General features: G+C 38.1%; 2 protein-coding genes across 4 annotated transcripts in view; one reads left to right on the plus strand and one right to left on the minus strand.

Moving 5' to 3' along the window:
* ESRP2 (epithelial splicing regulatory protein 2) overlaps positions 1-8,365 on the plus strand; it is a 112,351-nt gene extending 103,986 nt beyond the window's left edge. For both annotated transcript variants that reach the window (XM_084644233.1, XM_084644236.1), the window contains one exon: positions 7,017-8,365. Coding sequence is in view for 1 of the 2 variants with exons in the window: in XM_084644236.1 (XP_084500362.1) it covers positions 7,017-7,025 (9 nt within the window). In the remaining variant the exon portion in view is untranslated. The remainder of the gene's footprint in view (positions 1-7,016) is intronic.
* Positions 1-15,356, minus strand: part of NFATC3 (nuclear factor of activated T cells 3) — a 140,657-nt gene that overhangs the window by 4,236 nt on the left and 121,065 nt on the right. The window contains exon 10 of one of the 2 annotated variants that reach the window (XM_084644226.1): positions 4,928-5,029. The exons of the other annotated variant lie outside the window; for it this stretch is intronic. Within the exon in view, the coding sequence (XP_084500352.1) occupies positions 4,928-5,029 (102 nt within the window). The remainder of the gene's footprint in view (positions 1-4,927; positions 5,030-15,356) is intronic. 2 annotated transcript variants of the gene reach the window in all.

Consider the following 15,356-nt stretch of genomic DNA (forward strand, 5'->3'; position numbering starts at 1 on the left):
TGAAAATCTATCAACCCTATAAACTAAGATGCAGTCAGTAAGTAGCAGAAGGTGAAACAGAAAATAAATATCAGTAATATTAACAAATGAAAATTAAAGCATATTTGTATCACTACATTCATACCACAGACAGCTTTGAAACACCCCTAAGACAATGACTTTTAAAAAACTGAGTCTGTGTGGGTTTAAAGAAATAAGGGACTGAAAAGAACTGAGGCACAGTGTAGGCAGGTACAGTTCAGGTTTTCCCATGCAGTTGTTCCTCTTGCAGGCCTCACCAGACCAAGGACAGCAATTAAGTCAAACTGCATTAACTATAGTTTGGGGGTCTTAAGCTAACTTCTACTTACAGAACTTCCTCAGAATTTGGACTTGAGTCAATGCACTATCTTGGACTTGAGTGCATTACCTCAAGCATGTAAATCTATTTTAGTTCCTCTTCTCATTTAAGTCTGAGAGCTACTACAACTAATCATCTAATAGCAAAAATCCCCTTCCCCCAAATATTTGTGTCTATATTATGGAAGGATTGGGGGCTGATATAAAATGCAAGCCTAGCAGACAGAGCCTTAAATTCAACTGGAAGACAAGTTTCTAAGCTGTTGTTAGAAAGACATTATGATAGAAATAATTATTAAAAGCAATTAAACAATACTTTACTGGCTATAATGTCAAGATGGTATAGGCACCAATAGAACTGACTGTTAAATTGAAAGTTTGAGAGGGAATATGATAGTTTACTTCTAAGACACTAATATTCTCAACTCATTTATGAAAAACTTTAATCTGAAATTATGGCATTTCTAAAATAGTGAGCTCTAGACAAGTTTCTCTTCCCTCACTTTTCTTCACTTTGAATTTTACTTTAGTAAGAACAGCAGGGTATACTCCCAAAGTATGACATTAGTTTACAGAGAGAAGCAGCACTGAAATATAATCATAAAACTCAACACCAGAAAACTTCGTGTGTGTTATTTTGACCCCCAGGAATCTACATGATATAGCTGAGGTCAGGGTTTGGAAACTATTGTAGAAATATTTATTTTTAAATAGGCAAATTTCAATGGAGTCTTACAGATTCAGACCAATACACAAACAATATAGGATTTGTAATATTCCAAGTGTCACAACAGAAAAACAAGGTCTGGGAGTGCTGTGTAGCTCAAAAGCTTGTCTCTCTCACGAACAAAAATTGGTCCAATAACAGATTACCATACCCAGCTTGTCTCCAATATCCTGGAACTGACCAGGCTACACCAACCCCAGGGTACAACAGAAAAAGCATACAAAATCTGAGCACAAAACAAACTACACTTATTTTGGAAAACAGACAAAATCAAATAATTTAGTGAGTACTCGTAATAAAACTATACTAATGTTAAAATAAACCATGAAGGCTCCAAAAGATTGTGAAGTTGGCATTCTAAGGGCTTGTCTACACCACACAGCTTTTAGTGACAAGGCTTGCATCTGAAGAAGTAGGTTTTTTTTACCCAGGAAAGCTTATGCCCAAATAAATCTGTTAGTCTTTAAGGTGCCACTGGACTTCTCGTTGTTTTTGTGGATATAGACTAACATGGCTACCCTCTGATACTCAAATAACATGGTTTTTAGCAACTCAGTAGGCTATAAAGTAAAAAACCGCAAAGTGATATCAATTCACTTCTGTTTGAAATTGCTTACTCCATGTTGTTATGACTTTAAAAGCAATATAGCATACAAGCCTGATCTTGGATTGAAATGCATAAAGGCACTATATATCATTTATATTTATTATTTTTTTAAAAAACCAGGAAATTTATGTGTAGAAAATAAATAAGACTAATGTAGGTTTCGTGGAACACTTTGGATGGGGAAGGAAAAGAGAAAGGGGTCCTCTTCATGCAGTAGTTCTTTGACTCCTCGAAGCTCTTTCAGTAAATGGAAAACCTAGAACTGTGAAATTCTCAGTAGGAAAATATGCAAACTTTAAAAATCCGTTCCAGAGAAATCAAGAGTTAGCTTCAGCTCAGAAAATCATCTTTTCAGGAAGGCAGCACTAAGGTCAAATGTTGATTTTTATCAATAGTTTATCAAAAACTCCTATTGTCAGTTTGCTTCATGAAGTCAAGAGAAGGATAGTAGTACATGGATTTTTCTAATAAGCCAACTCATTACACTGTTAAGAAGTTTGAATGGTAAAGGTTTTGCTGAGCACCACACTGAACATTCCTTTTTACCTGCTTTGTAAATAATTATGTAGACAATTCATATTGCTGATGTTTCATTTTTGAAAGATTAGTTGCTGAGTAAATTCATCTCTACAAGATGGATGGAGTGGCAGAACTGTCACGATGACAGGTATATTAGCAAGCTCTGAACTAGTAAACTAATCCAAGATGAGTTAGCAATTTGCTGTTAATCAAAATAACTGTGTAGTTTCCAAAACCTTCCTTTGAGGTTATTTGCTGATTTCACTCAGCTTCATACCTTCACATTTCTACCACCATCAGCACCACACATTAAACCTTAGTAGTAACTGCAGAAGGAAGCCAGCCTTTGTCCCCCCAAATTTGCAGTCGCATGTGTCAGTCACCCTGTACAATTTCCCCCACAAGAAGCACATGACATTATACGCTGGGAATGACTTTGTGGACGACCCTTTTTTTTTAATCAAAAGAATTGTGGCTAAGTGAGAACCGCCATCAGAACTAGGTGGTAACGAACAGTCTGGTACTGGGGTTTAAGCACACCAAAACCATCACAATATTTCAGAAATTTTAAATGGGAGGGTTAGAATGTTTGTGGTGATGGCTGGATTGTTTATAATGGCAGAATAAAGAAGGATTTGCTGAAACTACTAAAGGAGTACAATACAATACATTCTGCACAACAGAATAGGTGCTGAGGCACATTCATCTCTGGATACAGAATGGACATGTTTTTGACAAAAAGAAAAGTATTCCTCAACTACCTACGTATGTCGATTATATACAGTATATAAATTTTGTGACAATACTTCATCTTTTCCTTTAAAAAGAATCTTTGTCATGAGCTCGCTGCTAATGCTTTAAAAATACAAAACCAAAATACAATAAAATAAATTAATCCTTTCTACTAAGAAGCTGCACATAATGTTAACACCCTCATACAGCAACCTGTATCTCAGGCCCTTACCTCTCTTCAGAGGCCCGATGAAATAAATTGGTTTTACACCATGCCCTGAAAGTTGGCACATCCAAGCTATTCTAATTATGAAATGGAAAGCATTCCTGAATCCCAGCAATATTACTGGGAATGCCTTGACTGGTGCCTCCTCTTATTTCAAGGGAATATTAGCCTTAATACCTCCACTAACTGCAACCGTGGTAGTGTCTCAGGAGGCTATTACCAGGCAATTTAGGGCTTTGTAGGTCCACACCACCACCTTAAAATCTAGATAAAATCTCTCTGATAAACAGTGCAGGTCCAGAGCATGAGTGTTGTGTACTCCATAGCACACCTCACTTGCCAAGTGCACAATCAGCAACCATTCCAGCTTCTGAATCATTTTAAGATTAAGCACTGGAACATATTCCACTAATCTAAGCTAAAAATGACAAGAGGCATTGTGTGCCCTGTTACTCATCTCTTTGAATCCAAATGTGTTTTCTAAAAAAAAATAATCTTAACACAAATGCATGCTGCTTTTCCTTTGTGATATTCTGAATTCCAGCTGCTTGCTTTACTGACAAGTTTTAATATTGTTAACACTTGTGGTAGTAGGTCTATGGAGGACTGTAGAAATGAAAATTAAATTTAGAATCCTATTTCACTTTCAGGTTTCTAAGGCATTAGTATAACTAAACAAAACTTTAAATGTTTAACTTAGTGTAGTTTCTCTTTAAATATTCATTGAAGAACCTTAATATTGTCATGGTTAAGGTTAGGATTATGTACTGATTGAGTACTACTCCGTAGGTTTGTAACTGGACTAAAACGGAGCTCAGAAGCGGTTTTATTTTGTAGAGTGTTGTGTAATCCTGAATTAACAAACCTTTTACTTTTGAATGTCCAGTGATAGAATACAAGCTACTTTAGAAAACAAATTTGTGAATTTAAAAAAATGTTTTTAATTAGAATTTTATGCATATGCAGGAAAAATGGGAAGAAGAAAGCACAAGGGAGATAACTACCATGTGCCTATTTCCAACATTTAACAAACAATCATAGTGTACAATTCTTATTTTATAGATATGAAGGGAGCAAACTGATGGATTTGTAAGGCAACTGCAGAACATTTTCCCCCAGTTACAGTACATTCAACTAGCCAGGTATTTATGAAGTGCCAATTTATCCTGATACCTCGGCTGGATCTCCAATTTACCTTATTCAACCTTACTAATCTTAAATTAGGTCTAATTTAAGATTAAGTAAATCAGAATTTTTCTTATGTTAAAAAAAAAGTTTGAGACTTAATATATCAGTGAAAAGTCAGAGGCTGTTCGGGCCACACTCTGCTTGCTCTACTCAAATAATAAAAAAACCCTCAATCAAGCAAAAAAAAAACCAACCCTTGTGCTCTCTGCAGCAAATTAGACTGTTTCCTTAGATTCTGCAGCAGTTTCAAATCCCTTTTTTAAATCGAGTTGTTTTACCTAATTGTTTGATACCTCTAGTTCACACCTGGTTCACATTATCAAGCTTTTCTTTGTAAGCTTAAAGACCGGAAATTGATTTTTCTTAAACTGTAGCTTAAATTCCAGAACAATATTCTGCAGCAAAGGACAAATTCTACATAAAATTCCACATCCGTGAATCACAGAATAAATACACGTCCCTATTTATAGTCATACTTAGTTATCATAATATCATTTTTCATCTGTAGATATTAGAACTACCACAACATTTTTCCCTTCCTTACTTTTGTGCTCCAATATAAAACATTGAAGCATTTAAACAGACTCACCCTCTAGATTTTCCACACAGGAGTTGGACATGAATGCTGAATGTTGAGTCCATTTCTCTGCTGAACCTGATGGCTGGTATTCCAGGTCAGAGATAAAATTGTCTGTGTCAGAGAAGAAGACAGACATAACTACTGACTGGCCTAAACCAAGAAGTCACAGTTCACTCGATCAGGAAGTGGATTTCACTGATTTTTTTTTTTTGTAATAGTACTGACTTGCCAGGTCAGATGAATTACCCAGTTTCATTCAAGATAACAGCGTATTTTGAGGTGAATATCACTTTGTAAATTAATATCTTATTAAACAAGGTTGATTACCTAACAGGTAGCACCCCAAATTTCTACTATGTAACTTAAGTTTTTTGCATCTTGTCCTTGTGAAAGTTTTCAGTTAAAATAATCATGTCCAAAGTCAAGTTTTCGTTTCTGTTTTAACCTCCTAATTAGTTTTTTGTGGTCTAGTTACACCAGCACAAACCACTAAATATTTCCTTCTCCCTGAAAAGTCCAGGCAAGAGGCAGCCAATAACTCAGAATAAAACAAAGAAATTAGGAATTCTTTTGACTTCGAAGGAGGATTACATCCATTACAGTAAATAATTTATTTTACCCAGTCCAGTATTGATCAAACTATCTGAAGAAACATCTCCTTGCTTTTTCCTGAACATATCCTCACATCTGTGGTACTCCAGCCAGGCCACAGAGAGCAAAATTTAAGTACCAGGAAACTGACGCTGATCCTGGTACCATTAATACAGACAACCAACTATGGCATGAATAGCAGTTCCTAAGGAACTGTCAAGAAATGTTAATATCTGAGATGACACAGGGATAAATTGAGAAAATGCTTAGTACCGTTTATCCTTTCAGAAGAGAGCTCTTTAAGGGTAGAATATTGCATTAACCAACTCCAGCATGTTCATTTGGTAGTGTTTTGCAGATGTACAAATAGTACTAAGTTGGGGTTTTTTTAAGCTAGCTGTAAAATTTGTAAAGGGTGTGTGTGCGTGGTTTGATTCAGTTCAGACAGGTTATTTAGTTATGTACTTATACTGTACTGTACAATAGCCTACTATGCTATTGGCTTAGATTCTTGAATACTAGCATGCATCTGCTTTGCTATCATGATCTTCAGAAGTCTTGCTTAGGAAGATTGCTTTAGATGAATTATAATTGCCCTGGGTAACTAACTCTGAGTTTGAAGAAGCAGCTCAGACAGGTATTATTCTTGTTCAATTAAAAATATGCATGCAACTTTTAGGAGAAAAGGATAAGGACAGAGGACCACTAGTTCTTTTGAAACAGCAGGTCTAATTAGTGAGAGAAGTGTTCGCTCACCCACTTGGTGGGAGAACATGACCACTAGGGACGTAGATCTTTCCTTTGAAAAATCAAAGAATCCAGGGAGGGAGGGGGATGCTAATCTGGGACCTAAGGCAGAAAATTGCCTTGAGGAATCAAGAGACTAAAGGGAGCATCCCTACAGCGAAGCATGTTGGGGCCAAGGCTCAAGCTTCAATGGGGTAGGTAAGAGACCCTTATGAAAAGCCTCCTGAAGCAGAGGCTGAAAGCAATTTGATCTTTTCAAAACAAAAACACCCATTCTACTTTTTAAAGAATACAAACACTATCCCAACCTTTGAGTAGAGAGGTACACTGTTTGGGTCACCTTATCAATGAGATTTTCTCTCTTAATACCATCTGCCTGCCAACAGTGCATGCGGATGCATCACCTGCAGAGCTCTAAACAACTTTTTATGCATAGAACAAAGGAGCACTGTTTACTGAAGAATGTGCTTCTCTGTTCCCCTGGCAATTAAGAAATTACTACCATGTTAACAATCTCAATGTTCACACCATCATTCTGAACATATCCTGAAGAGAAGTCAATGCCAACTTGCCATCTCTGTTTCCATATATTCATATGTAGTCTCTTCTCCATGAGTACACTACTTGGTTTGCCACTGATACAGAGTGTGCCCCAAACATTAATGTCCATTATGAAAGTCTGCTGGAGATATGAAGGAGGACTGTCTGTGAAACTTTGAGATAATTTTGCTCTTACTGTGAGGCCACTTCTCTGTTTTAGGGAACCTAACAAGTCCAAGATTTCCCTGTTCCTTGAAGACAAAGGAAGCAGCTGTTGAAGTTCCCTGGAGTAGAATGGAAGTCAGACACTAACAGCATATCATGTCCAGAGAAGGGGTGGATTTAGCTTTGATAATTCTCTATTGTCCAAATTTTTCTCATCTTCCCTCTGATAAGTCCTGATTATATGCAGCTGTAATGCAGAAGTGGGTGGTTTCTGCAATAATGTAAAGAAACTTTCTTTTGATTAAACACTAATCCTAAGGACTTGACAGGACCAAGATCCCTGCTATCTTGTGCCAGCCTCTGTGATTTTGCTCAGATGAGCCAATCATTCAGGTATGGAATGACACAAACCCTGTTGAGGGGTGACCATTACCACTACCAACACACCTTAGAAAAAGTGCTTAGAGGCTAAGATAAAGAGGAGGAAACTGCCAGGTATCCAACATACTCTAGAGGAGCCTCTTATGTGATTGAGCAATATATAAAAAACACAACCATCAGTTTTGTGGCTGCACCTTTGTTCTAACAGCCTCAATCCAGGGGACAATTCAGAGTGTCTAATATCCAGAATTTTGGCTTGATATCTGAAGTCCAAAATGAGTCTTGCCTCTCTGTTCTTGATGATGAAACTATGATGAAATAGTTGGAATTTCTGATCCTCTAATGTGTGCAAGATAATTCCTATGTTCAGGTGATAGTGAATGTTTTTTGTTATGCTTTTTTTTTTTTTTTTTGTTTGAGTAGATCTTGGAATCAAACACTTGAAAGAGACTAGCTGAAAAAAATGTATGGTAAACACACTTTACCAGAAATGTTGTATGAGGTAATTCAGGCCCATTGGGGAAAAAAAATAGATCTCCCCAAAGATCACCACTCACAGGAATAAGCAGGGATATAAAAATAGCTTCACCTCAATCTAGCAGGACACTTTCAAACTGGATTAAGATAATCCAGAACAAGGCACTTTTAATCTGGAATAAGTGTCCATACATGGAGTTATTCAGAAATCATCATAATCCAGAATAGCTATTCCTGAATAACTCCATCGGTAGAGAAGCCCTGAGAAAACAGTGGGAGACTTGTCTGTTTTCCATTTGTTTCTTTACTATTCAGTTGGGCGAAGATTTTCATGTATGATTAGTACTTAATATAGGGACCTGATAGGTGATCAGCACTTTCTGAAAAGTCAGGCACAAAAACCCGAGGTACTGTACTCAAAATCACCACTGAAAATCTTGACTTGAGGGCTTGGTGAATCCTACAAAAACCTTCTTCAGACAGCATTTGCTCAAATTAAAAAAATGCTTCAGCTGTAGCTGTATCCAACTCCTGCATTTGCTTTGCATGAACATTTGTATGATTTATTTACTTGTATTAAAACTTGCAGAAAACAGAATCTTAAGTTTGCATTCTTTAGTATACACATCCAAGTATTTTTTTTTTTTTAAACGGGCTATGAAATTTGACAGAGGACCTCAGAACTCTAGTACAGAACCTACTAAATGGTTCAGACAACAATCAGACTACACTTGGCAACTAGGGTTATGCACACAGACATACAATTAATTTATCTCAGTCACAAAAGGAACACAGCAGACAGAAAATAAACCTTAGCCCCTAGTTTAAAAATATTTTCTTTAACAGTGATGCCTTAGCCAGGGCCTGGGAAGCCCAGAAAGGAAAAGGTTTAAGATTCGTAAAACACTTACACTACTTAACTATTAATTCTGCCTGTGAATTCCAGAGGGGTAACCTGGAAATCCTGGATGCCCCATCATCTTAGGCATTGGCACCCTGACAGCAGGATTGTCTGGCTATGTAGACTTCCTCCTCAGCCCTACGCTACCAGCACTCCAGCTATCTTTGAGACACCACTGACTTCCTGAGGAAACTACAATCCATTAGTGATCTTTGAAAACACCATCCTGGCCACTATGGATGTAGAAGCCCTCTACACCAACATTCCACACAAAGATGGACTACAAGCCATCAGGAACAGTATCCCCGATAATGTCACGGCAAACCTTGTGGCTGAACTTTGTGACTTTGTCCTCACCCATAACTATTTCACATTTGGGGACAATGTATACCTTCAAATCAGCGGCACTGCATGGCCCCACAGTATGCCAACATTTTTATGGCTGACTTAGAACAACACTTCCTCAGCTCTCATCCCCTAATGCCCCTACTCTACTTGCGCCACATTGATGACATCTTCATCATCTGGACCCATGGAAAAGAAGCCCTTGAAGAATTCCACCATGATTTCAACAATTTCCATCCCACCATCAACCTCAGCCTAGACCAATCCACACAAGAGATCCACTTCCTGGACACTACAGTGCTAATAAGCGATGGTCACATAAACACCACCCTATACCGGAAACCTACTGACCGCTATTCCTACCTACATGCCTCCAGCTTTCACCCAGACCACACCACACAATCCATTGTCTACAGCCAAGCTCTATGATACAACTGCATTTGCTCCAACCCCTCAGACAGAGAAACACCTACAAGATCTCCATCAAGCATTCTTACAACTACAATACCCTCCTGCTGAAGTGAAGAAACAAATTGACAGAGCCAGAAGAGTACCCAGAAGTCACCTAATACACAGGACAGGCCCAACAAAGAAAATAACAGAACGCCACTAGCCGTCACCTTCAGCCCCCAACTAAAACCTCTCCAACGCATCATCAAGGATCTACAACCTATCCTGAAGGACAACCCATCACTCTCACAAATCTTGGGAGACAGGCAAGTCCTTGCCTACAGACAGCCCCCCAACTTGAAGCAAATACTCACCAGCAACCACACACCCAGGAACCTATCCTTCCAACAAAGCCTGTTGCCAACTGTGTCCACATATCTATTCAGGGGACACCATCATAGGGCCTAATCACATCAGCCACACTATCAGAGGCTCGTTCACCTGCACATCTACCAATGTGATATATGCCATCATGTGCCAGCAATGCTCCTCTGCCATGTACACTGGTCAAACTGGACAGTCTCTACGTAAAAGAATAAATGGACACAAATCAGACATCAAGAATTATAGCATTCATAAACCAGTCAGAAAACACTTCAATCTCTCTGGTCACTCTATTACAGACCTAAAGGTTGCAATATTACAACAAAAAGATTTCAAAAACAGACTCCAACGAGAGACTGCTGAATTGGAATTAATTTGCAAACTGGATACAATTAACTTAGGGTTGAATAAAGACTGGGAGTGGATGTGTCATTACACAAAGTAAAACTATTTCCCCATGTTTATCCCCCCCCGTCCCCCCCCCAACTGTTCCTCAGACATTCCTGTTAACAGCTGGAAATGGCCCACCTTGATCATCACTACAAAAGGTTTTCTTCTCGCCCCCGCTCTCCTGCTGATAATAGCTCATCTTAAGTGATCACTCTCCTTACAGTGTGTATGATAACACCCATTTTTTCATGTTCTGTGTGTATATAAATCTCCTCATTGTATTTTCCACTGAATGCATCCGATGAAGTGAGCTGTAGCTCATGAAAGCTTATGCTCAAATAAATTGGTTAGTCTCTAAGGTGCCACAAGTACTCCTTTTCCTTTTGCGAATACAGACTAACACAGATGCTACTCTGAAACCTTTGATTATAGAAAAATCCTCACACCTCAGAAAAGAGACAGAAGCAATACCATGTGATTTTTTGATACTCACAACCAATCAACACAGCCTGATTTTAGACTAATACAGCATACTGTGCATAATAAATCCATAGAGGTAAGAGTTAACAATTCATAAAGTATATACTAATGATGAATGAATACGGAAGTTGTGATCTGCTCAGACAATCCACCAATAGAAAGGAGGCTAAACTGAGTTAGTTGTTTAGTGATAACACTCTTTGAAATTAGTTTTATATACAATTGTGATTATGAGGTGTTAATGTGTCCTGGCAGAGCTATCACTGATAGCAATGAGCGCTCAGGCATTTTACTGTACTGTGTATTGCTCATCACATGATACATATTTTATATTTATAAGGGCTTTCCTGTCATGCTCTTTCTGGAATTAAGTGCCCTTGTTAGGGATTTGTGATATCAAGTACCATGAACCACAAAGTTCAAAGTGAGCAAAGTTACAACAGCTCTTTAGAATATGTACTCTGATGCAGGGATTTTGTTCTTTGTTCTGCATACATTAAAGCCGTGTACACTTACAGTAGTGGATCATCTGAATTGACCTACAAATCCGTATTTCTGATAGGTTTTCTACCTTAAGTTCACATTATATTCACTGACAATTAGTGTTAATAAATTAAAATAATTTGTAAATAAGTGGATTCAAAAAGGAATTATTTCTTCAAAAATATTCCACTATTATTCCAATATTCCATATCATTTTAGATAAATTTGACATTATTCCCTTAAATGAGACTAAAAAAAGCATAAGGTACCCCTGAACTATACACTTAAAAGAATGGTGGTGCTTTTATGTCAAATTATCCCTCAATTAGGAGATAAATTCCTTCATCCATTGAACCGAAAAAAAGACTCAGTCATCTGGGTAAATTAAACTTCCAGAGGTAGGGGGAAAAGAAGGGCAAGAATCAATTATACTTGTTTAGGGTAGTGAAGGCATTATAAAATTAAGTTATTTGAGACCATTTGAAGACACTGTTTTGGGTACAAAGACCCAGGTAAAAGTGCAGTCAGTGAAGTGAATCAGAATCCAACAATGTGGTTTGTGACAGGTTCCCCCCCCCCCCCCCACTAGGTGCTGTGCAGGCCACGCAGCATAAACTTTTGCTGTCTGCACATTCTCTATATTTTAGAGTCAGTGGTGTAGCATGGGTAAATTGAAATGAATCTATGTAGTTCTTTTTTTAGCAAATACAGTGGTATATGTTTTGTTTGGTACAGGATATATTTATTTTAAATAACTACACTTTTTAATTGAATTATTGTATTTATGGATATATTAAGATTACCAGTAATCCTCAAGAACGTTAAGGGAAGACTACAGCATGTTTCCTCTGATATTGGCTTTCCACTTGTCATTTACATGTAGAGCAGTAACAGCTGTAGGTATGCTAAGAGTGTCTGTAACTACATAAGATTAGTTAGTGTAATATATTTAGCTTAGTCTTTCACTGCACACAACCAGCAAGTGCTATAGTGTCAACTTTCACTACAGCAGCAGGCCAGGCTATAATTAACTCACATCCTTCTCTACTGGGGAACAACCAGCTGTGATTCTATTGGTTTGTGATCAAAAGAGGGCACAGGGTAATAGCAAACTATGAAGGACCTGGTTGACTGTCTTACAAGTTACATTAGACCATTAAAAAAAAAAAGATATAGGACATACTGCCTTTAACAATTTCAAGGTTTAGATCAGGGATCTCAAATCCAAATCACCACAAGGGCCTCATGAGGACTAGTATATTGGCCCAAGGGCCGAATCACTGAAACCTTTTCATACAATGATACAAAAGTATAGTAAAAAATGAAGAGTAATATAGTATGCTATTAAATGTCAATGTATTAACTTTTTTTAAACTGTAATGCAAAAAGGGATTTTAATAAAATATGAACACTCAGTAATGCACCTCAAATGACAAAATGCATTTACTCTTAGAATTACTTCAGTTAAAGCCCCCCTGCCTCCACCCCCACTCACCCCTTCCATGAGGACCCACCCCTGCCCCACCCCAGCCCACCCCTTCCCCCACACCCATTCCAACCCCTTCCCCAAAGTCCCCACCCCAACTCCGCCCCCTCCCTGCCCCTATTTAAACCTCTTCCCCAAATCCCCGCCCCTGCCCCACCTCTTCTCCATAGCACACCACATCCCTGCTCATCCCCCTTCCCTCCTGGAAAGTCCTAAGCACCACCAAACACCTGTTTGGCAGCAGGAAGCACTGGGAGGTAGGCGGAGGAGCAGTGTGCTCAGAGGGACGGCGGGTCAGGGGAGCTTGGCTGCCAGTGGAGTTGGTGCCTATGGCAGGCCGCAGGAAATAACTCCACAGGCCGCGTGCAGCCCGCAAGTTTGAGACCCCTGGTTTAGATCATCATCTAGACAATATATTTTTTTAATTAGAGTAATATAGTCTTAGGGTTTGTCTACATAGTGCATAAGTCTGCACCAGAGGGGTGTGAATTGCAATGCACAATAGCAATGAGCATTTCATGGACAAACTGGCCCATATGGACCCTGCTGGCATGCACTAAAAATTCCCTAGTGCGCGTCAACAGGGTCCACATGGGCCAGTTAGTGAGTAACATGCTAATATGCACTAGAATTTACACTGCTTTGGTGTGGACTAATGCACTGTGGAGACAAGCCCTTAGAGTCTGTGTACACAAGGTCCTGTACCCACAACAAAAAAGTGAGAGATACACAAATTGTAACAGCATTTATCTGGCCTCTCTCCCACTCCACCTCTTGCTGGCTAATACTGGCTTCCCAATTTGAAATCAGGCTCCCCCTTCATCTTCATTCCGGCATATGCCAACTGCTAAAGCTGCCCCACTTCTAACCCCTCATAACAGCCATTGTACTTACCAGAAAGCAACCAGGAAAGGGTATAGCACTACATTTTATTGCAAAGTATGCCAATTTAGGCAGCCACAGGAGATGAAAAAAAATATTCCAACACAATTTAAAAAAATGAAATCAATGCTAGTACAGTATAGTCAGTAAAGAACCTCATTTTTGAATATTTTCCAGTGTACAGTAAGATACTGTAAATTCAGCCTCTGTGTACAACAGAAATTGAAGTCCTGCAACAAAGCTTAGGCCCAATGGGCTGCAAAGTACAGAGCCTTACTGTATGTTTAGCAAAATCAGAAGTCAGTTTATGGAACACTAGTCCAAAAGAGGCAGTTTTTATTCCCTTATTTCTTAAGCAGGATTTGAATACTTGAGTATTAGATTTTTCTTCAGCATTCATGACACTTTGTAACAGCCCAGTTTAAATGTACTATATATATACACACACACTAATTTGTTGACTATGTATTGTATTTTAATTTTTATATATAGAGTGTTCACTTTCCAATACATTCAAAAGATCTATTACTATTGCAATGCTGTGAAAGTTAGTATAGACTCAGCCTGTGAAAGCTGGTGAATAGCTTCTCTAGATAATAGTATTGATCCCTAGACCAGAGAGCAAAGGATCTGAATTATCATCAGTGCATTCACACAACTGAACATATCCCCTAAAAGACAATAAATTATTCATTACAATACTGTTCTAGGAAACTGAATTAGGGGAAAAAGTTGAACTCTAGATATGGACTGTATCTTAGAAAGCAGCTACATCATTTTATGCACAGAAAATTCTTAAGAGGAGATCTAGTTATGACTGATAGAAAACAGATGTGGATTTTCTAATTTCCATCTTTATGTAATGAGGATACAACACGTAAGGAAGTGAAAGGGCATTAGCAAAAAGGTTATCATAATCTGATACTAAACACAACCCAATGTTTATATAACCTCCTAAAAATGATTAACTACAATTATATATCTTATCCAAATCCACAAAAAGAAATGAAATTTACATAATGCACACTCAGAAATAGAAATACTCAATAGCTTAAGTTTCAGATGATCTAAAAGAGTATTACATTTTATAAACTAAAATTTGACACACTTGTAAACTGGAAAGCCACAAAAGTTAATAATAATTTGCTACAAGTTAACAGAATGAAAAAAAAAATGAAGAAAAGCTGCAGACCTCAACTTAACACACTGCTGCAAACATTCTGAACTAGAATGACCAGATTTTCAAGATGAAAAACTGGGACACCAGTCCTGGGCAAGAGCACACAGGGGACTGTGTCAAAGGGTGATGGATGTATATGGAAAAGACTAAATCAAATGCTGAATCCTACTGTCTTCAGCCAAGCAATCTCCCTCCCTTTTTCTCCATCATCTGAAGGATCTCAGACGTTGTGTACAGAAAAGGATGGTTTGAGTCAATGGAAAGAAGAGGATGTCAACCTGTACAGACCTTGAGAACCACTTGTACTTACTCAGCCTGCTGTCAGTTTCACCAGCTCAGATGACAAATGGTTCTGAGATGGCCAATGTGCATAAGTTTTTAAAACTGGAACAACACTGGTCCTCAGGAACACAGGGCCATTCCTTATTTAGAATGGTACACAATATAGTTGGCTTTGAAATGGCAACATCTTCCAAAAGGTAAAATTTAAGTGAAGCTTTTTCTAGATCTGTTAGTAGTGGTTATATTTGTAATATAAAATCGTAATTCAGCATTTAAATTCCTTCTTATAGTCAATGCATTTTTGATCACAAAGAGATATATGCAACATAATTTG

Source organism: Lepidochelys olivacea (assembly GCF_965140295.1).
Source record: "Lepidochelys olivacea isolate rLepOli2 genome assembly, chromosome: 12".
Classification (NCBI taxonomy): domain Eukaryota; kingdom Metazoa; phylum Chordata; order Testudines; family Cheloniidae; genus Lepidochelys; species Lepidochelys olivacea.